At 39.8% G+C, this 23,139-nt stretch overlaps 1 protein-coding gene across 1 annotated transcript in view; it reads right to left on the bottom strand.

The window, feature by feature from the left end:
• Positions 1-1,399: 1,399 nt before the first annotated feature.
• Positions 1,400-23,139, bottom strand: part of RAB10 (RAB10, member RAS oncogene family) — a 107,739-nt gene continuing 85,999 nt past the window's right edge. Inside the window, exons 4-6 of the mRNA XM_009183821.3 lie at positions 12,243-12,332; positions 11,211-11,312; positions 1,400-3,912 (exon numbers count right to left, since the gene is read on the bottom strand). Coding sequence (XP_009182085.2) covers positions 3,829-3,912; positions 11,211-11,312; positions 12,243-12,332 — 276 coding nt within the window. The 3' untranslated portion in view covers positions 1,400-3,828. The remainder of the gene's footprint in view (positions 3,913-11,210; positions 11,313-12,242; positions 12,333-23,139) is intronic.

Genomic DNA, 23,139 nt, shown 5'->3' with positions numbered 1-23,139 from the left:
TTGGTTTTTTTTTTTTTTGAGACAGTCTTGTTTTGTTGCCCAAGCTGGAGTGCCGTGGCATGATGTTGGCTTACTGCAATGCAACCTCTGCCTTCTGGGTTCAAGCGATTCTCCTCCCTCAGCCTCCCAAATAGCTGGGATTACAGGCGTGTGCCACCACGCCCGGCTAATTTTTTGTACTTTTAGTAGAGACAGGGTTTCACCATGTTGGCCAGGCTGGTCTCAAACTCCTGACCTCAGGTGATCCACCTGCCTTGGCTTTCCAAAGCACTGGGATTATAGGTGTGAGCCACCACGCCCAGCAAAGGGAGAATTGTAGGTCCAACAAAACAAGTATGTTGGGGGGAAGGAATAGAACATTAAAAACACTTCAAGTGATTCTTAAAATCACTGCATCTGAGAAAAACTCTACATATACTTTCAGCAGGAACAATCTTGTCAACAAATATTTTTATTATTGACTAATAAAGCCTTAATATAGGATCAAACATTTCTTTTCCCTACACATAAAGACAAGGCTGTTGCTATGTATAACAAAAGCAGGAAATACTTGCTGGGATTACAGGCACCTGCCACCACGCCCAGCTTTTGGTATTTTTAGTAGAGATGGGGTTTCACCATGTTGGCCAGGCTGGTCTTGAACTCCTGACCTCAGGTGATCCACCCACCTCAGCCTCCCAAAGTGCTGGGATTACAGGCACGAACCACCGTGCCTGGCCAATACCTTTATTTTTGAGACAGAGTCTCACTCTGTCGCCCAGGCTGGAGTGCCCTGGTGCGATCTCAGCTCACTGCAACCTCATCCTCCTGGGTTCATGCCATTCTCCTGCCTCAGTCTCCCGAGTAGCTGGGACTACAGGCACCCGCCACCATGCCCGGCTAATTTTTTGTATTTTTAGTAGAGACGGGTTTCACCGTGTTAGCCAGGATGGTCTCAATCTCCTGACCTCGTGATCCACCTGCCTTGGCCTCCCAAAGTGCTGGGATTACAGGCGTGAGCCACCGCACCCGGCCAATCTTTTCTTAGTAAGAGGCCAGCTGCTGCTAAAACAAGGATTTACCCTCCAGCGTGAGGAGCCCAGCTTGGTCCCCCTGAGAAATCAGGTGACCTCAGCTGTAGGGCCTCTGGCACATCCAACTAGTGTAAGCCAGGTGTGATTAGGATCGTGGCATCTCCTATTTTGGCACAAGGATGATTCCGCTTTAGGATCCCAGAGATAATTCTATTTTTTAAAGTAGTTTCTCAGCAAAGAGTTTTTGAAATTGCCTTTCCAGTTTTCCACAGGTTGACAGTGATTTCCCATTTCTGTCAACTCGTTAATATTTAGTTTGCTAGTCCACATTTTTTTCAGAAGTAATCTTCTAATGCCATAAACAAATGAAAACCAAACCACACAGCTGGAAATCAAGTTTTGTTTTTATATGAACAGAAGCAGACCATCTAGAAATATTTCAGTTTATTTAAATTGTTAAGTAGAATATGAAACCGAATTTGTAGCTAGTACCAGAGGATGGACTTAACTGTTTGGTGTTTAATGAGAACAGCTTCTACACAGGATCCCAAGAGACTTACAGAAAAGGGGCAAAGCCCTAATATTAAGCAAATAAAACTCATGTTTCAAACAGATTATACAAAAATTGATTTATACTTCATTTCCCTTTTTTGATATTTAGAAAGTGCAGATTTAACAAAAGGTAGCCATATCCTTTCTATGTACAATGCCGATTATAATTATGCAAAACTGTCAGTCTGTTATCCAAAAATCCCAGTGTTTAGCTCTCAAACCTTAAGTCATGGAATTGAATAAGAATTAAAGAGGGTTAAAATAAAAAAGCTAATGCCACATTCCAGATAAAGGGAAGCAACAAATACATTAATCTAACAACAGTAGGTTTAACCTAAACTTTTCAAAAAGCTTAACATCATTTCATTATATTTTTAGTGGAAAATTAGGGATTATTTGGCAATGCTGCTTTTTACTAGTAGTAAACAATGATAAAGTCAAGTGTGGAAACAACCTAAGAATAACAACCAGTGAGGCATATAAAATTGTTTTTAGGGCACTATCTGAAAAATTTGTGGATTTTCATAGCAGATACGTCCCTATGTTGTTTGCTTATGTGAGCCAAGAGGTCATTAAAATGCTATTCACGACACAGAAAGACTTCTCAATGGAAGCTGCTGTCCTAAACTCAGCCTCTGCTAGAAATGAATCATGCTATTCACAATTCTTTCAACAAAGGTATCATCTTAGGATGCTAGCAGCATAGCAAACTTAACTTACCCTATCTTAATGATAAGCAATGAAGCAAAACTAGAAAAAATGCTGTGAAAAAAGAACAGGGTTAGAGACAGCTAGAGATCTTATCTTTACACGAAAAGCCTTTTGTTGTCCTTTTTCCAAACCCATGGTAACACAAGTTTTCCAAAAGGACGTGAAGACAGGACTTAAAATTAATAATATTCTAAAGTATTTCTGAATCTTAAGGTAAAGACAACTTAACACTGAAAAAGTGTTCTTCAGAGGCCAAATCTCAATACATTTGGCAAACATGTTAATAAAATTCACTCCTCCTTCCTGCTTTTTCTTTTTTAAAAAAACAACCTGTACTAGGCTACCAAGCTGCTAGAGGAGTTGCCAAAATGGAGACTACTCAAATGTAGGTTAAGAGATTTATTCTAGGAAAGTGAATAGGCTATACACCTAATTAGAAAGACAAACCACAACACCCTCCAAACACTAGTGCATGCAGTTAACTCTTCCATTTCATAAGCTCAATGGATAGACAGGAAGGGAACAAAGAGAGGAAGAAAAGCAGAACATAGAAGTAAAACAGCCAGTGAAGGCATCTGGGACACGTTTTAGGGCAGAGAGCAAATGAGGGGGAAGACACCAATTAACTGACATTGGATAGTAGGCAGTTAGAACTTATCTTTCCGTTTACCTAGCAAGTTACATCAGTGCTTTATATTAAACTTGACAAACCTACTAGTTTGTCCCTTTCACTCTTAAATATACCATGAGGTGGTGGGGGAGGGAGAAGCAAATAAAGCAGCATGCAGGGAGACGCAAGGAAAAAGTGGCCAAGGAAAAGAAATGGTGGCAGGAATAGTTTTAAATATCAAGGCCACTTAAAACAAGACTCAGCAAACCAAAGCTATCACTTCTGCATTACCCTTTGTCCTCAATTAACTACTTTGAAAATGACAGCCAAGCAAACCACAAACATTTTAATGGTTTATGTTTGGATGATATGTCTCCTGCACATGCTTCCACCAGAACAAAAAAGGAAAACCAAAGAAGTTCCTTTCCACATAAGGCACAGGACAAAATTAACCCCATTTACATATTCAAGGCGAAAATGAGTGTTTTCCTGGCTTTTGTTTCTTTTGCTATCACATGTCTATAGATTATAGGGACTCAAGCACATTATCCATGACAGAAAATTCCACTGTTGTACAAAATAAAATTGTTAATTCTAACTTTATTCTTATACAATTTGCAGAATAGATTTGAAATGATTGCTATAGGTTTTAATGTTGATAAGAACTGGACTATAATACAACTGAAATGCAGCTGAGCTGAGCAAGTACATTTAAAAATGAAGTCACAGACATGATTTTTCTATACATTTTTTTGTTTGAAGAAAATTATGATAAAGTCAGCAAGCAGTCACAGATGAAAGAACAAATAAAATAGGTGGCTTGGATAGTTAAGATGAGAAACAAAAATATCTGTTTAGAGTTAAAAATGGACAGAGTGGTTTATTTTGCAGCAAGAAGAGAAAACGGGGTAGTGGATGGCAACTGATGGAACAGGAGAATGCTCAGCAGCATTTGCTCTTCCAGCCTGTCACGCCTCCTCCACTGCTGATATCTACATTTTCACTGTTGGGCTCTTTTACAGGGGTCTGCAACAAACACACAAGGAAAATAACTCATGAAAAAACACTGCTATGGATAAAATCAAGTTTCAACAGGAATATTCTCATAAATGTCAATTTATACAACAAAATACAATTACAATCACATGAGATAGGTTCCCCTCCATGCAAAGTAAAGATCTGGAAGCCTTGTTTTGATCATTTTGCCTGCTTCCTCCAAGCTGTGAAATACTGTAGACATTTCCTGGCATCCCTTTATAAAGCTTCTGAAATCTTCTCTGCTCTAACTCTTAAATAGATTTTGTTATCTTCTAGCCCTGACCTCTGAATATGTTTAGTACTTAAAAGGTGTTGGGAAGCAGGTTGTATAAAACCAATGTTAGGTATATGTAATGTCACAGAAATAAAACTGCCCTTTTCTGTTTAGTTATCTGCCTTTTTAGACTAATTTTATTACTGTAGGATAGTTTTAAAAAGGCAGTCTCAACTGATTAAGTGAAAAGGAGTGAAGGAAAATGTAGTGATCTAATTCATGTTAAAAATGGATATAGATGGCTGGGCACACTGCCTCACGGCTGTAAGCCCAGCACTTTTCGGAGGCCAAGGTGGGAGGATCCCTTGAGGCCAGGAGCTAAAATCACCTTGGGAAAGATAGTGAGACCCCCATCTGTATAAAACATTTAAAATATTAGCTGGACCCAGTGGCTCAAGCCTGTAGTCCCAGCTACTCAGGAGGCTGAAGCAAGAGGATCACTTGAGCCCAGGAGTTCAAGGCTGCAGTGAGCTATGATCACTCCACTGCACTCCAGCCTGCGCAACACAGCAAGAGAGTAAGACTCCTCCCAATTCCCCTAAAAACATAGAAAAACTCCAAAGGAGATACAACAAAATACTAATAGTAGCAACCCTTAGGTAGTAAAATTATGGTTGATTTAATTTTATTCTTAGTATAATTCTGTTTTTTCCCAACATTAAATATTACTTTGAAAATCAGAAGGGCCAGGTGCTGTGGCTGAGGCCTGTAATCCCAGCACTTTGAGAGGCCGAGGCAGTTGGATCACCTGAGGTCAGGAGTTCGAGACCAGTCTGGCCAACATGCCAAAACCCTGTCTCTATAAAATTACTAAAATTAGCTGGGTGTGGTGTTGCACGTCTGTAATCCCAGCTACTCAGGAGGCTGAGGCAGGAGAATCGCTTGAACTCGGGAGCAGAGGTTGCAGTGAGTCAAGATTCCGCCACTGCACTCCAGCCTGGGTGACAGAGTGAGACTCTATCTCAAAAAAAAAAATCAGAAGAATACAGTATTTTAAAAAGGTAGGCCCATTCCTTATATATAAAAAATATTTTTAAAGTGATACCTTACATACAGAAAAGTACATGAAGCTTAAGTGTAAGCCTGATGTATTTTTAGTATATACTGTCAAACTACCAGATCAGGATATAGAACATAATATTCCCAAGAAGGCTCTCTTGTGCCCCTTTCCTGCCAGTACTGCTCTCTTCAAGTTACCCAATATTCTGATTTCTATCATCTAAGATTAGTTTTTTTTCTATTCCTATCCTTCATATACATGGAACCATAGTTGAATATATTCTTCTCTGTGTGACTTCTTTCACTCAGTATCAGTCTTTGAGATTTATCGGTGCTGTTGTATAAAACAGTAGTTCATCACAACATTTTGAAAGCCACGATGTACCTGAGAACTTATTCTCTCATGGAAACAATATAAAGTTAAGGGCTTGTATAGCCCAAGGGGGAAAATATTAAAGTATTTCAAAAATATTTTAAAACCTCAAGTAGCCTAAGAGAAGCCTAGTGAACTCATCCTGAGGTGACACTGCTACTTGCCCTTAGAGCTCACCTACTTACTCCCACTGCCTAATGGGATTCTTCTCCTCCATGTGTGTCAAAGCAGCAAATTATGCATTAAAAAGACCTCTGTGGGGTTTCCAGTACAAGTGACTTTGCTCCTAAAAGAGATCTTTGAGAAAGATGTAAAGAAGAAAAAGGGGGCAGACCAGCACCCAGCAAGAAAAAAAAGTACAGTTGCACTGGAAATTCTGTCTGCAAACTTCCAGGTATGGGTCAGGTGAAGGAAACCAGGGAGGCTCCTACACTGATTTTCTTAGCATCTCACTCACTATCTTTTTAGAATTTAACTTAGATCCTTGAAACAGACTCAAAAAAACAAAACAAAACAAAAAAACAAAAGGGTATCTCCTGCAGAGCGAAATCTTGTACAGCCAAAATATTTAAGTTGAAGTTGAGTTTTAATTAAGTTTATTAAAAGTTTTAAGCTCGCTCCTAGCTAAGAATAAGAAAAGGGCAATAACCAAATAGAAAAATTGGGCAAAGGAATAAACAAAAAAAAATTACAGAAAAGGAAATGTAAAAGTGATTCTTAAACATATGTTTTTAGGTCAGGTGAGGTGGCTCACGCCTGTAATCCCAGTACTGTGGGAGGCCAAGTTGGGAAGATCACCCGAGGTCATGAGTTCGAGACCAGCCTGGCCAACATGGTGAAACCCTGTCTCTACTAAAAACACAAACATTCGTTTGTGTGGTGGCAGGCGCCTGTAATCCCAGCTACTTGGGAAGTTGAGACAGGAGACTCTCTTGAACCTGGAAGGCAGAGGCTGCAGTGAGCAGAGATCATGCCATTGCACTCCAACCTGGGCAAGAAGGGCAAAATTCTGTCTCAAAACAAACAAACAAACAAATGTTTTTAAATGCTCAGCCTTACTCAGAAATTACCAGCAAATTAAATCTGCATTTTTTAACCGGTTAGACTGGGAAAGATCTGAGTCTTGTAAATCCACTGTGCTGGCCAGGGTGTGAATAACACATATTCTCATATACTGCAAGTGGGTGTGTAAATGGGTATAACCCTCAGGACAGACTTTGGCAGTATTTATCAAAATTGCAAATGTACATACATGTATGCTCTTTGACCAGTTCTCAGAATCTGTCCTTCAAATGTATGTGCGTATGGAAAATTATTTAAATATAAGATTATGCACTACACACACAGTTTATGTGCACATAAGTTTGAAAATAATCTAAATGTCCACTGGGGGACTTGTTCAATTATGATATAAACATTCAAAGGAATAGTATATAATTATTTAAAAAGTAAAACTATTTGGCTTATCGTAAGTGAAACAAGCAAAATGATAATCAGTAGAGTACGTTACCTCATCTGTTAAAAAGAAAAGGTTGTGGGGGAGGGGTGGGACAAAAATATATATTCATAAAGAGTAATAACTGATAAATTAATCACATCAGTTACCTGGGGAGTAAGGAGAAAATGAGGAATTGGCAACTGATATTGAGGGAATCAAAGGGAACAAGGTGGGAAATTTCTGTATCCTTTTTTTTTCTCCTTTTAAATGTTTGAAGCAAGAGAATGAATCATGTAGCCAAATAATTAAGTTAAAAGATGTTTTAAATTGCTTTCATTTTAAGTTAATTCTAACGTGAAGGAATTTTACATTTGCTATTTGAACTCATAACTTCACCACATCAGTGTACGGATGTGTATGAAAAAAACTGCTACCTAGTATTTGGGCCTGCTTACTTGGGAAAACTCTAGACCAAGCTTGTCCAACCTGCAGCCTGCATGCAGCCCAACACAACAAATTCGTAAACTTTGTTAAAACATGATGAGATTTTTTTGTGTGTGATTTTTTTGTTTAGCGTTCGAGCTATGGTTAGTATTAGTGTATTTTATATGTGGTCCAAGACAATTCTTCTTCCACTGTGGCCAAGGGAAGCCAAAAGATTGGACACCCCTGCAAGTCTAGACTGAGATCTTTATTTATTAGTATACTAATACTTTAACCTTTAATAATGATAATAAGGAAAGCTCTATCTCACTGGGGCACAAAATTATATATATAATGGCTATATAGCACTATTAAAAAAAAAAAAAAAAAAAAAGCCAAGACTGATGAGAAGATCAAAGGACATAGTATAGATAGAAAGTAAGCAGAAACCACGAAAACCAAAAAGCCCAGAAAGAGAAAGGACATAGAGCCAAGAGTGTTTCACTAGGTCTTGTGGTCTTGTGGTAACTCCTGCCAGTCTTATCCTGGTCTTTAACTCGACACTGAATACTGGATAATGTTTCATCCTGACCCACCAATGTCTGAAATACAAAGTACCTTCAACCAATTTTAAAAGAAGCATTTTTCTATTTCTTTTATTCCCTTCATTTAATTAAAAATACAATTTTTGGTACGTGGCTCACACCTGTAATTCCAACACTTTGGGAAGCCAGGGTGAGAGGTTCCCTTAAGGCCACGAGTTCAAGACCTGCCTGGACAACACAGTGAGACCCCTATCTCTACCAAAAAATCTGAAAATTAGTGAGGGATAGTGATGTGTCCTCGTGGTCCTAAGCTACTCAGAAAGCTGAAGCAGGAGGATGACTTGAGCCCAGGAGTTCAAATCTAGCTTGGGAAACAAAGATCCCATCAATTTAAAAAAAAAAAAAGAGAGAGAGAGACCGAGCTAGGCTTGATGGCAGACCCCTGTGGACCCAGCTACTAGTGTATCACTGGAGGCCAGGAGTTTGAGGCTACAGCCAGCATGATCACACTTACGAACAGCCACTACACTTCAGCCCTGGGCAACATAGTGAGACCCTGTCTCAAAAAGAAAACAAAAAAAAAGGTCAGAAAGAAACACATTTTTTCCTAGTTGTATTCTTCTATTCTTTTGCTCTTCAAAAGAACAATAAATAATATAGATTTATTTTCTCAAGAAATTCTAATGGGTTCACCTTAATTGTGAAAGACTGTTCTTTTAAAAGAAATCTTAAAATTGCTTTTATAATTCAAAAAAGAAACCTGTTGAAATTTCAAAACTAAACTGCCTATAGTCAGTACATGAATCTGCCCTATGATCTCTCCCCCTTACCACCATCACTCTCTTGGAGTGCTATTTGGAGTTTGGTATCTACCCTTCCAGTTCTCCATTTGCTAAAAATAAAATGTATCTGCATGTACATATGTCTGTTTGGTATATCATATAATCTTGAAAAATGAGATCACTTCACATTTTATATCCTAATTTTTTTTTTTTTTTTTTTTTTTGAGACGGAGTCTCGCTCTGTCACCCACGCTGGAGTGCAGTGGCGTGATTTCGGCTCACTGCAAGCTCCGCCTCCTGGGTTCACACCATTCTCCTGCCTCAGCCTTCCCAGTAGCTGGGACTACAGGCGCCCGCCACCACGCCCGGCTAATTTTTTGTATTCTTAGTAGAGACGGGGCTTCACCGGGTTAGCCAGGATGGTCTCAATCTCTTGACCTCGTGATCCGCCCGCCTCAGCCTCCCAAAGTGCTGGGATTACAGGCATGAGCCACAGTGCCCAGCCCCTAATTTGCTTTTTATCACTCAATACACACACTATGGAGATCTTTTATACTTAGTTTAATTGTTGTCAGCCTCTCTCATTCTCTGAAATAAAATTCAATTTTTGATCTGACTGGATTCTCATAGCAAAACATCTCCTAAAGCAGGAAGTCCCAAAACATGATATGCAAAGGAAGCTGGCAGATTCAAAAGGGCACCAATTTTTTAGCCCCATTAAAGAGCAATAACTGATGACTGTTTTTTCCAGTTTGAATATTCAATTGTAGTAAACAGATACCTACATTTCACTCTCAAAATTAGGTCCCTTGGTTTTAGTCACCCTATATAAAGAATTTACTTCAATGTAAGTATTTCAACTCAATCTCTTGTAATTGCTCAGAAATTTCACTAGATTTATATGTGACATACCACCTCTATTACAGCTAATGTCTCTGTCCTTCCAAAGTGGAGAAAGAAAAAAAACTGGTTGGTTAAGAAAATGTAAAAACAAACATCTACCTTTTATATAGGTTTTAGAAAAAATATTAATATTTCAAATATAAAAATAGAAAGGTTACCAAATGTAATTACATTTTCTACTATACAACATCTGCTTCTCTTTTAGGATGTGTGTCAGATTTTTTTTTTTTTTTTTTTTTTTGAGATGGAGTCTTGGTCTGTCGCCAGGCTGGCGTGCAGTGGCGTTATCTCGGCTCACTGCAACCTCCGACTCCCTGGTTCAAGGGATTCTTCTGCCTCAGCCTCCAAAGAAGCTGGGATTACAGGCATGTGCCACCACACCCAGCTAATTTTTGTATTTTTAGTAGAGATGGGGTTTCACCGTGTTGGCCAGGATGGTCTCATCTCCTGACCTCGTGATCCGCCTGCCTCAGCCTCCCAAAATGCTGGGATTAGAGATGTGAGCCACCGCGCCTGGCCAATGTATGTCAGATTTTATCTGTATTTATTTGCATTTAAAATTACAACAGATTGAACAGATAATTCAGGATTCATAACCAAATCCATGCATTATACCTAGTCACTTGAGGGAAAATATGAAAATCGGATTTCCTAATTTGGCTACATGTTACTTATACTAGCAAATATTGAGAGTCACAAATCTTAAACCCAGAAACAAACCTGAGGTAAAACATGCATTCCTCAAGATCACATTTTCAGCATTATTTATTTTCTTACATAATAGGTTTTATTCAGTATGTACAGAATATGTACATGCCCTTTATTTGCCTGAGAAGTGACTAATATGGCAGAATAGCAATTCTGTGGCAATAACTACTTAATAGATTCATTTCTTATCTTAAAATTTCCTAAATTATCTGAGACTGCAAAGTACTCATTAAGAGAAATGAATCCAATAATAAAAAGGCTAGAAAAGATAAAAAACTGGAAAAAATAATGGAACTAGGGACTAGACAGTGACTGTGGAGCTCAGAATATTAATGGTTACCACCGACTAGATCCTTCAGATTTCTAGATGGCTTTCTGTTTCCCCAGTTACTTACAGCCAAAGTCCCCAACCCCGGGGCTGCGGATCCTTACTGGTCCGTAGCCTGTTAAGAACCGGGCCACCCAGCAGGAGGTGAGCAGCAAGTGAGTGAGCATTACTACCTGAGCTTCGCCTCCCGTCAGATCAGTGGTAGCATTAGATTCTCACAGGAGTGCAAACCCCACTGTGAACTGCACGTGCAAGGGATCTACGTTGCATGCTCCTTAGGAAGATCTAACGCCTCATGATCTGAGGTGGGGCAGTTTCACCCAATACGGTCCATGGAAAAATTATCTTCCACAAAACCAGTGCTTGGTGCCAAAAAAGCTGGGGACTGCTGCCCTACAGAAACAATACCACCCAAACTCAAATTCTGTATGTAAATACAGTACTTCAGAATAGACAAAATATTCAACAGAGATACACTCAGGTACCTGGCAGGAAGTAAAAATAGGAACCTACCTTTCGAAGGATATCTTCAGCTAACGTGAGGAACGCCTTTTCGATGTTTATATTTGCTTTTGCACTAGTCTCAAAAAACCTAATACCATGCTCCCTTGCAATCTAAAACAAACAAAATATCATCATAAAATTATCAAGCATGGGTTGCCAATTGCTGACTTTAACATCTTAAATATTAATCTTATTCTGAAGGCAGTGGTCCCAACTAGAATATATAACACAGAATATTTCAGCAAGTCAAGCTCTTTCATAAAACAAACAAAAGTAATCTCCTTACCCCGAACGTTTTCAGATACAGTACTAAAACAGATACTTCACCCTGGGGGCAAACTTACGAGAAGCTCAACCTGACTTCTCAGGGTCTAATTTCTGCTCACCGCAGGCTGACTGTCACATTTTAGAACCATACAAATTGATATATCTCCTTAAAGTCCTAAGTTTAAAAACTGAGGATTACTGACTTATATTTTTCTCTCTTTGTAGTTTAAATAAGGATAAAAATACTATGGGAACATTTGATTCCCCCATACATGTTTAAATATGCACTAAAAAACAAATTCATTCAACTAATAAAATATTTCCAACAAGTATTTTAAAAACTATGTAATTAGCTTAGTGCATTCCATCACTATTACTATAAAAATAATCTAAAGCGGCCGGGCGCGGTGGCTCAAGCCTGTAATCCTAGCACTTTGGGAGGCTGAGACGGGCGGATCACGAGGTCAGGAAATCGAGACCATCCTGGCTAACACGGTGAAACCCCGTCTCTACTAAAAAAATACAAAAAACAACTAGCTGGGCGAGGTGGTGGGCGCCTGCAGTCCCAGCTACTCGGGAGGCTGAGGCAGGAGAATGGCGTAAACCCGGGAGGCGGAGCTTGCAGTGAGCTGAGATCTGGCCACTGCACTCCAGCCTGGGCAGCAGAGCCAGACTCCGTCTCAAAAGAAAAAAAAAAAAAAATAATAATAATAATAATCAAAAGCAGCATTATATTTACAAAGAGCAGAATATCAGTTTAATTCAGATTTTTACCTGTTCTCCTTTTCCTTTAGGTACAACTCTTTTGTCGTCCATATCACACTTGTTTCCTAGTAACATTCTTTCCACATCTTCATTCGCATGCTAAAATGAAATAAAATTTTACTTTTACATACTACCATGAATTATGGCTTAACAGTCTTTAAAAGTGACTTTATTCTCAATTTAGAGTGTCATTTCTATAGCTTTAAAGTTTTAAAGCAGTCACCCTAAAACTACCCCATGCTAAAAGCCTACACAAATGCTTAGATTACCTGGCAAAAGAAACACAATTCTCAAGACATATCCATGTCAAATATTATTTCCTCCCTAAAGGAGGCTGTCTGCTTTCTAGGTATGCTCTTTCTTACCAAAAGAGAAGACAGAGGCAAAGAAACTTGCATAATCTAAATCCAGGCTGGATCATTTCAGATTTTATAACGCATACTACCCCATAGAAGCCTTAATTAAAAATTGTATAGAGACTTTAAAGTCTCAAATAGCTGTATTGCTATGGCACAAGGAGGTCCATGCAGAAAAATCAGTTAAAAACAAGTGGTTGTTCCCTTAAGGTCCCAATGACAATTTTTGCAGAAATAGAAAGATCTATCCAAAAATTCACATGGAATCTAACATCAAAATAATCTCTCTTTTTGAGACACAGCCTCGTTCTGTTGCCCAGGCTGGAGTGCAGTGGTGTGATCTCAGATTACTGCAACTTCTGCCTCCCAAGTTCAAGTGATTCTCCTGCCTTAGCCTCCTGAGTAGCTGTGAGTAGCTGGGACTACAGGTGTGTGTGCTACCATGCCAGCTAATTTTTGTAGTTTTTCAGTAGAGACAGGGGTTTCTGCCATGTTGGCCAGGCTGATCCCAAACTCCTGGCCTCAAGTGATCCACCCCGCCTGGCCTCCCAAAGAGCTAGGATTACAGGCATGAGCCACTGAGCCCAGCCAAAGTAATATTAGCTGTGGGAGTCAAATTTCAGAGCTTCACTACAAATCAAAAAGTGTAGAACTAGCATAAGGACAGATACACAGACTAATGGAATGGAACAGAGAGCCCAGAAATAAATCCTCACATACTTAGTCAAATGATCCTCAACAAGGATGCCAAAATCAGTCAATAAGGAAAGGACAGTCTTCTCAATAAATAGCACTAGGAAAATCAGATATCCACATGCAAAAGAATGAAAATGGATCCTTATTTTAAACCATAAAAAAAAATTAACTTGAAATAGATCAAAGAGCTCAAACTATAAAACTCTTAGAAGAAAACACAGGGAAAAGCTTCAGGACACTGGATTTGGCAATGGTTTCTTTGATATGATATCAAAAGCACAGGCAATGAAAGAAAAAGTAGATAAACTGTACTTCATCAAAGTTAAAAACTATTGTACAACAAAGGACACTATCAAGAGAATGAAAAGACAAACCATGAACAGGAGAAAATATTTGAAAAGGGAATAATACCTAAAATATATAAAAAACACCTAAAACTCCTAACAACAACAAAAAACAATGACAGCACTTTGGGAGGCCGAGGCAGAAAATCGCCTGAGCCCAGGAGTTCGAGACTAGCCTGAGTAACACTGTGAGACCTCATCTCTACAAAAAATTTTAAAATTAGCCAGGCATGGTGGTATGTGCCTGCAGTCCCAGCTACTTAGGAGGCTGTGGTAGGAGGATCACTTGAGCCTGGGAAGTTGAGGCTGCAGTGAGCCATGATCATCATGCCACTGAACTCCAGCCTGGGGAACAGAGCAAGACCTTGTCTGGAAAAAAGAAAAAAAAAGAAAAAGAAAAAGAAAAAAAGAAAAGAAAAAGAAAATGCAAGCAAAGGATCTGAATAGACATTTCTCCAAAGAAGATATACAAACAAACAATATGTACATGAAAAGATGCTCAATATCACTAACATTAGAAAATGCAAATCAAAACCACAATGAGATATCACTACATACCCATTAGTATGGCTGCCATTAAAAAACAGAAAACACATGTTGGTGAGGATGTGGAGAAACCGAAACCTTTGTGTACTGTTGGTAGGTATGTAAAATGGTGCAATCACGGTGGAAAAGTCTGGTGATTCCTCAAAAGGTTAAACATAGAATTATCATATGATCCAGCAATTATACTTATGGGTACACACGCAAAAGAATTTAAAGCAGGGACTCAGATATTTGTACACCAGTGTTCACAGCAACATTATTCACAATAGTAAAAGAGCAAAAACAACCCACATATCCAACAATGGGTGAATAAATAAACAGAACATGGCATATAAAAACAATGGAATATTATTCAGCCTTAAAAAACAAACAAGTTCTGACACATGCTATAATGTAGATGAACCTTGAAAACTTTGTTAAATGAAGTAAATTACTTACAAATTGAACAAATACTATATGATTCCACTTATATGAGGTACCTATAACAGTCAAATTCATAGAAAATAGAATGGTGACAGTTGCCAGGAGCTGGGGAAAGGGGGAGACAGAAATTATTGTTTAATGGATGAAAAGCTTCAGTTCAGAAAGATGAAAAAGTTCTGGAGATGGATGGTGGTGATGGTTGCACAACAGTAGAATGTACCTAACACCACTGAACTATACACCAAAATAATGGTTAAAATGAAAATTTCATGTTGTATGTATTTTACCACAATTTTAAAAACTATTCAAAAACAACAACAGGCTGAGCACGGGGGCTCATGCCTGTGATCCCAACACTTTAAGAGGCCGAGGCAGGAGGCACACTTGAGCCCAAGGGCTCAAGGCTGGAGTGAACTATTATCATCGCCACTGCACTCCAGCCAGGGCAACAAGGCAAGACCCTGTATCAAAAAAAAAAAAAAAAAAAAAAAAAAAAGCAACAACAACAAAAAGAAAAACAACAACAGCAAAACTGCCAAATGGCTGTGGTTACTTCATTTTCTGTAGCTATAGGAAAACAAAATCTAGAAAAGTTATAAAATATGCTGATTTGAAACAACATACAGTTGACCCTTGAACAATGGGGGTAAGGGGGGTGCCATGTATAACTTTTGACTCCCCAAACACTTAACTAGTAACAGCCTGCTGCTAACCAGAAGCATTATCAGTAACAGTCGATTAACATATATTTATATATGTATTCTATACTGTATTCTTACCATAAAGTTAGAGAAAAGAAAATGTTATTAAGAAAATCATAAGGAAGAAAAATATATTTACTATTCATTAAGTGGAAGTAGATCATCATAAAGGTCTTCATCCTCAATGTCTTCAAATTGAGTAGGCTGAGGAGGAGAAAGAGGAGGGGGTTGGTCTTGCTTTCTCAGGGGAGGCAGAGGCAGAAGAGGTAGAGAAGGTGGAAGGGGAGGCAGGCACACTCAGTGTAACTTTACGGAAAAACACTGTAATTTCTTTTTTGCTTTTTCATTTCTTTAAAAAATATTTCTATATAAAACCAATCCTTCTTTCATCATTTGCTTCAGTTTCAGTGCCTGTATCATATAATGGTCCATGTTGTACAGTAAGTCTAAAGCAGTCTTGAATAATCAGAACCGTTCTGCCAGACTGTCTACAGTCAATTTGTTTTCTAGCACTACTTCTTTGTCTTCTTCCTTGTCGTCTAGTGCTGGTTTGGAAGCACCAGCATCTTCATTAAATCATCTTCTGTTGACTCCTCTGGTTGGTGTCTATTAGCTCTTGTCTTATCCACAGTCTCTTTCATAAATTCCTTGACTGGCTCTGCTAAAATCCTGGGAAATCATGCTCAACATCGGCACACAGTTTTCTCCAGCAGGAAGTTACTGTTTTGTGCTTGATGGCTTTCACGGCTTTTTCTATAATGATGGTATTTTCAGCGGTGTAATCCCTCCAGATTTTCATGCTGTTCTATTGAGGTTAGAGTACCGTGCGTTATTAACCTTAAAGGTCCTCACGACCCCTGATCTAGATGCTGAATTAGAGACACTGTGTTTAGGGGCAAGGAGACCACTTCGATGCTTTCGGTGTTAAACTCATGGGGTTCTGGGTGGCCAGGGGCACTGTCCAATATCAAAAGAACTTTAAAGGGCAGTCCCATCATGGCAAGGTATTTCCTGATTTCAGGGACAAAGTATTGATGGAACCAATCCAGAAAAAGGATTCTCAGTGTTCAGGTCTTCTTGTTGAATGATCAAAAAACTGGCAGCTTCAAAAGACTTTTCCCTTCAAGTCTTGGGGGTTAGCAACTTTATACATACGGGCAATCAGTCCTGATCATAAACCCAACTGCATTTGCACAAAACAGTAGTTAGCCTATCCCTTCCTGCCTTAATTCCCTGTGCTTTCTTCTTTTCCTAACACTCATGTCCTTTGCGGCCTGCCCCCCTCCCCGCCATCCCAATAATAGGACACTTTTAATTGCATTAAAGACTTGTTCAGGCAGATATCCTTTTTCCTCAATGATTTTCTTAATGGTGCCCAGGAACTTGTCTGCTGTGTCTTAGCAGAAGCTGCTTCTCCTGTTATCCTGCCATTTTTAGGCCAAACCTCTTTCTAAAATTATCAAACCATCCTTTGCTGGCATGAACTCCTCTAGCTTCTCTTTCATTTTTAAGTTGTCATAAAATAACTTCACTTTTTCTTGAATATCATAGTCTACAAGTATGCCTCTTTTTTTTTTTTTTTGAGGCAGAGTCTCGCTCTGTCGCCCAGGCTGGAGTGCAGTGGCGTGATCTCAGCTCACTGCAAGTTCTGCCTCCCAGGTTCACACCCTTCTCCTGTCTCAGCCTCCCAAGTAGCTGGGACTACAGGCGCCCACCACCACGCCCGGCTAGTTTTTTGTATTTTTAGTAGAGACGGGGCTTCACTGGATTAGCCAGGATGGTCTTGATCTCCTGACCTCATGATCAGCCTGCCTCAGCCTCCCAAAGTGCTGGGATTACAGGCGTGAGCCACCGCGCCGGGCTTACAAGTATGCCTTTCTTACAGCAATCCTGTACCTACATAAAAGCTGCATTTTCAACACGAGATAAAAAAGTGTTCTGTAAAAAGTGCAAGGTTTCACACCTGCTGTGGCTGCAGTGATGGCTTCACAAATTTTCTTTTATTTAAAATGGTCCTTATGCTGGATTAATTTATTTTGAAATAACGGGCAACCACAGCTGCAGACCTCATTTTACAGTACGTATTAAGCAATTCAACTTTTTCTTGTAATGTAATGACTTTTCTGCTTCTCAGGAGTGCTTCTGGCATCACTAGTGGCACCCTGTATAGGTCTGATGGTGTTATTCAAGGTTTACGGTATTGCACTAGACACGATGAAAACACGCAAGAACCACAAAAGATCACTTTTGATTGCAATATGGGATTTACTGGAGACACAAACTGTTCACTGGGAGATGATCCACATCACATGGTGTTTTAAGCAGACACTTGGAAACATATGAGCTCACCAAAATAGCAACAGGAGGTGGCTACAGAATTATCACAGTAGTACAGTATGTATTACAGTTATTTTTATGCAGTTATGATTTAATACTGCATCTCTGTTTACATTTCTCTTGACTGCAAAAGGTGCCATGTATGGGCTCTGTTTTGTGTGTTTGAGTGTTGATAAATTTAAACTTTTAATAATAGATCTGTGTATAGTTTATGGTAGTAATAAAATAGACTAATATCTACATACACTTTATACATTCACAAAGTACTTAACTTTTTCTTAATCTCCCCTCGCCCCCGCCGCCAATATTTCTAGGTTATATGGCTTGTCTGTGAGTTTTTCAAATTGTTGCAAGAATCTAACATTTTTTCTAAAATATTTGTTTTTAAAAATCTGTTTATAGAGCTGGGTGTGGTGGCACACACCTGTAATCCCAGCTTCTTGGGAGGCTGAGGAGGAAGGATCACTTGACCCCTGGAGTTTGAAACCAGCCTGGGCAACACTGTGAGTCCCCATCTCTTTAAACAAAAATATCCATGTGTAAGTAGAACTGCAGTTCAAGGGTCAATGACAGTTTAAAAGGGGGTAGACAAAGGTGGGATTAGGGAGAAAACAACTATTTTGTTGCAGGGAAGATACCCTTAGTAGAATCACAAGCTTAACAAAGAAAAATTACGCCGAGTGTGGTGGCTCACACCTGTAATCCCAGCACTTTGGGAGGCTGAGGCGGGTGGATCACATGAGGTCAGGAGTTCGAGACCAGCCTGGCCAATACGGCAAATCCCTGTCTCTACTAAAATTACTAAAATTAGCCAGGAGTGGTGGTGCACGTCTGTAATCTCAGCTACTTGGAAGGTGAGGCAGGACAATCACTTGAACCCAGGAAGTGGAGGTTGCAGTGAGCTGAGATCACACCACTGCACTCCAGCCTGGGTAACACAGTGAGACTCCGTCTTGGAAAAAAAAAAAAATTATAATATACTATAAAGAAACTTGCTGGCCAGGTGCAGTGGCTCACACCTGTAATCCCAGCACTTTGGGAGGCCGAGGTGGGCGGATCATGAGATCAGCAGATCGAAACTATCCTGGCTAACCCGGTGAAACCCCGTCTCTACTAAAAATACGAAAAATTAGCCGGGCGTGGTGGCGGGTGCCTGTAGCCCCAGCTACTCAGGAGGCTGAGGGAGGAGAATGGTGTGAACCCGGAAGGCGGAGCTTGCAGTGAGCCAAGATCACGTCACTGCACTCCAGCCTGGGCAACAGAGCGAGACTCTGTCTCAAGAAAAAAAAAACAAAACTCTGTATTTAGGGATTCCATGGTCTTACCTGAATTCAGTGCCTCTTAATTTATGTTACTGCTAAAACAAAGGCAACCTGGCAAATATCCAGTAATAAGCAGCAATATACCAGGTGCTCCTAAAATCCTGCCATGTGCTAAGAGTCAGTAAGAGGCATTTTGATCTCAGAATCTAAGGATGGACTTCAGGGACATCATTAATTTCAAGGAGCACACATAAAACTTTGAAAGCTGTGTAAGTACATCATTCTGGTAAGATTCTAATTTCTCAAAGGGGTTCATGATCCCAAAAAAAGTACAGAAGCATGGTTTTAAAAGGCTCCCAGCTACTAAATGGACAAATTATCACAGTGACCTGTAATAATCTACCCATATCCTAATCACTACCAGACACTGCAAGTTACCAGAGACACTAACATGAACCTCCACTCAAAGAGAAGAAAAATTATCTGTAGCTTTAGAAGCCACTCTTCTACTAAGAACACCTGTAAGTTACGTGTAAGCAGGCCGATGGAAGGAAGCCGAAGCCAATAAATAAATGATCAATGAAGTACAAAAACAGGAAAATTACCTTATACATAAATTTGTAAGTGTTAAGGTATTTTCAGCCTGTTTTTAAAAAAAGCTTTAGCAATGTGACCACCAATTTACAACCTACTACACCTCCACGCCAACGCACATCAGCATTCTGGGGCTAGTGAGGAAATACGTATAATTCTTTATACATGTGTGGCATTTCAGAGCATAAATATGATTCTAGCTCAAAAATATATTTGAAAGTAAGCCTGCTGCGCACAGTGGCTCATGTGTGTAATCCCAACATTCTGGGAAGCCAAGGCAGGAAGATTGCTTGAGCCCAAGAATTTGAGGCCAGCCAGGGCAACACAGAGAGACCCCATCGCTACAAAAATAAAAATTAGCCAGACATGATTGAGCGCGTTTGTGGTTCAAGGTACCTGGGAGGCTAGGGTGGGAGGACAGCATGAGCACAGGAGGTAGAGGCTGCAGTAAGCTGTGATTGTACCACTGTGCTCTAGCCTGACAGAGTGAGACCCTGTCTTTAAAAAAAAAAAAGTAAAGCTAAGACCTGAAAAGTCCTGGGATATGCTTCTCTGAGTAACAAAACACAAAAACTAAGAAAAAGGTCAAAATGGTATTATAGAAGTCTTTTAAAAATTTATTTATTTTATTTTTCTGAGACAAGGTCTCACTGTGTCACCCAGGCTGGAATGCACTGCTACAATCATAGCTCACTACAGCCTTGATCTCCTGGGCTCAGGTGATCCTCCCACCTCAGCCTAAAAAATAGCTGGAACTACAGGTATTCACTGCCATACCCGGCTTTAAAAAAAAACTTTTAGTAGAGATGAGGTCTTGCTATGTTGCTCAGGCTGGTCTCAAACTCCTAAGCTCAAGCAATCCTCCCACCTAAGATTCTCGAAGTGCTGGGATTACAGGTGTGAGCCACCGTGCACGGCCCTATACATATCTTCACACCTAAGATCATCCTTACTTGGATGATCTTACTAACAATAAGAAGCAAGCATTATGAGGTTAAAGACTTCACTGCTGAGCCAGGGGACCACTAAAACAGCACTCAGAATACACAGAACTTCTCTCATACATTTTCTTATCCCAACATGTACATTAATCTTTTTTCAGTCAGATACACATTGTGTTTACAACCACTTAAGGCAAAAACACCCAAAGAAAGATTGGTAGTTGCACCACACAGACATATCCATAAAGAGACGTATTTATGCAGGAGGACATATATCTCTATGAATTACACATGCAGACTGTAACTAGCTTAAAATATGGTTAATTTTCCCAAGGTACTAACACAGAGAGGTGCATTTAGACCAAGGTTTCTCAACTTCGGCCATACAGACATTTTGGGTCAGCATTCTTCTTGTACCTAAGTTGTGATAACCAAAAATATCTCCACACATTGACAAAATTAAAACTGTCCTTGACTGAGAATCCCAGATTTAGAGATCACTGTCTATCATTAAATAGAAACAACAAATACTTTAAAAGAATGTTGAAGTTTAATAATAATGAAACCATTCAGAAACCAATATATGTTTCACAAATAAAAGCCTCAAAGTTGTTCTGATATTTGACTAGTAACATGAGAACCTGTTAATTTTTTTTTCCTTTTTCCTTTTTTTTTTTAAAGCGCTAATTTGCCCAGGAGGTCTGGGCTACAGTGGGCTGTGTTCACACCACTGCACTCCAGCCTGGGAAACAGTGAAACCCGGTCTCAAAAAAAAGGGGGAGGAGGGGACATTACTTTGTAAAAATTGGAGCTAAAATAACATCTTTTTGGCCGGGTGTGGTGGCTCACGCCTGTAATCCCAGCACTTTGGGAGCCTGAGGACGGATCATGAGGTCAGGAGTTCAAGACTGGCCTGACCAACACGGTGAAACCCCGTCTCTACTAAAAATACAAAAATTAGCCAGGCGTGGTGGCACGTGCCTGTAATCTCAGCTACTCAGGAGGCTGAGGCAGGAGAACCACTTGAATCTGGGAGGTGGAGTTTGTGCAGTGAGCTGAGATTGTGCCACTGCATTCCAGCCTGGGTGGCAGAACAAGACTCTGTTTCAAAAAAAAAGAACATCTTTTTATATCTATTACAGAAATAATCTGAGACTTGGGTTTCCTAAGGATTTGTCCTTCCTAAGCTATCTGGTCCAAAGTACCTTTCTCTAAATATTCCTATAGCCAAGGTAGTTATGTTCCCCAGCTACCCAAAGTAAATTAAGATATATTATCTGTCTTCAATTGGAATCCACTGCACTTTTTGTATCAGTCCCATCCTTCTCTGGGTAACTTCTCATCTCCTCAGGTCTCAGTTTAAAGTCGCTCCTCTCAGCTCCCAGGCTATGTTAGGTACTTATTTTATTTACATGTTAACAACTTTGTACTTTCTCCTCTTTTTTTTTGAGACCGGACGGAGTCTTGCTCTGTTGCCCAGGCTGGAGTGGCACCATCTTGGCTCACTGCAAGCTCTGCTTCCTGGGTTCATGCCATTCTCCTGCCTCAGCCTCCTGAGTAGCTGGGACTACAGGCGCCCGCCACCACGACTGGCTAATTTTTTTTGTATCTTTAGTAGAGACGGGGTTTCACCGTGTTAGCCAGGATGGTCTCAATCTCCTGATCTCATGATCCGCCCGCCTCGGCCTCCCAAAGTGCTGGGATTACAAGCATGAGCCACCGCAGCTGGCCCTTTCCAACTCTTAACACTAAATAGGGGATCATTTATGTTGTTCATGCTGCATCTTTAGTCTAGTTCTAAAACACTGATCCCAAGAGTTGTCCCTTGATGTAAAGTTCACCTCAACAAGTTTCAAAACCTTCATATTATAACTCCCCTCTTGGACATTCGCAACACACTAAAGCATACAAAAAATGCGTAATAAAAATACCTATTTAACTTATTTGTCCATAGAACATCATATACCAAGTAATACTACTAAAAAGTAGAACACGCTTCAGAAAACACAGATTTAAGAGTATATAAGCAAGGTCATGTTACTAGAAAACGTCAGGAGCAGGATTCTAACTATTGTGACTTCTTATCTCTATTCCAAGGAACAGAAAACTTGTATTTGTCTCCTTCTGCTAAAGAAATACAAAGAGTGGCACAGTGGCACACACCTGAAGTCCCAGCTAACTCAGGAGGCTTAGACGGAAAGATTGCTTGAGGCCAGGAATTTGAGACCAGCCTCCTGGGCAACACAGCAAGACCCTTTCTCTTAAAAAAAGAAAAAGAAAAAAAAAAGACAAGACAGAAAGAAGGAAAAAAAGAAAAGAAAAGAAAAGAAAAAGAAAAGAAATACAGTCTCCTCAGTATCCATGGGGAATGGCTGATTGGTTCCAGGACCCTACTTCCTTTATCAAAAATCCACGCATACTCAAGTACTGCAGCCAGCCCTGTGAAACAGACATATATACAAAGAAAGGACCCACACCACCCTATATTATATGTGAGTGTCAAAATTCGTATTTTCAATCTGCCTTTGGTTGAAAAAAATGTATATTAAGTGGACCTGTGAGTCAGGCATGGTGGCTGGCACATGTAGTCCTAGCATACTAGGAAGGCTGAGATGGGAGAATTACTGGAGCTCAGGGTTTCAAGACCAGCCTGGGCAACACGGTGAGACACATATCTCAAAAATATTTTTTAATTAAAAAATAATA

Source organism: Papio anubis, chromosome 14 (genome assembly GCF_008728515.1).
Source record: "Papio anubis isolate 15944 chromosome 14, Panubis1.0, whole genome shotgun sequence".
Taxonomy (NCBI): Eukaryota; Metazoa; Chordata; class Mammalia; order Primates; family Cercopithecidae; genus Papio; species Papio anubis.
Note: the sequence above shows the minus strand (reverse complement) of the source record. Positions and strands in the feature narration are given on the sequence as shown.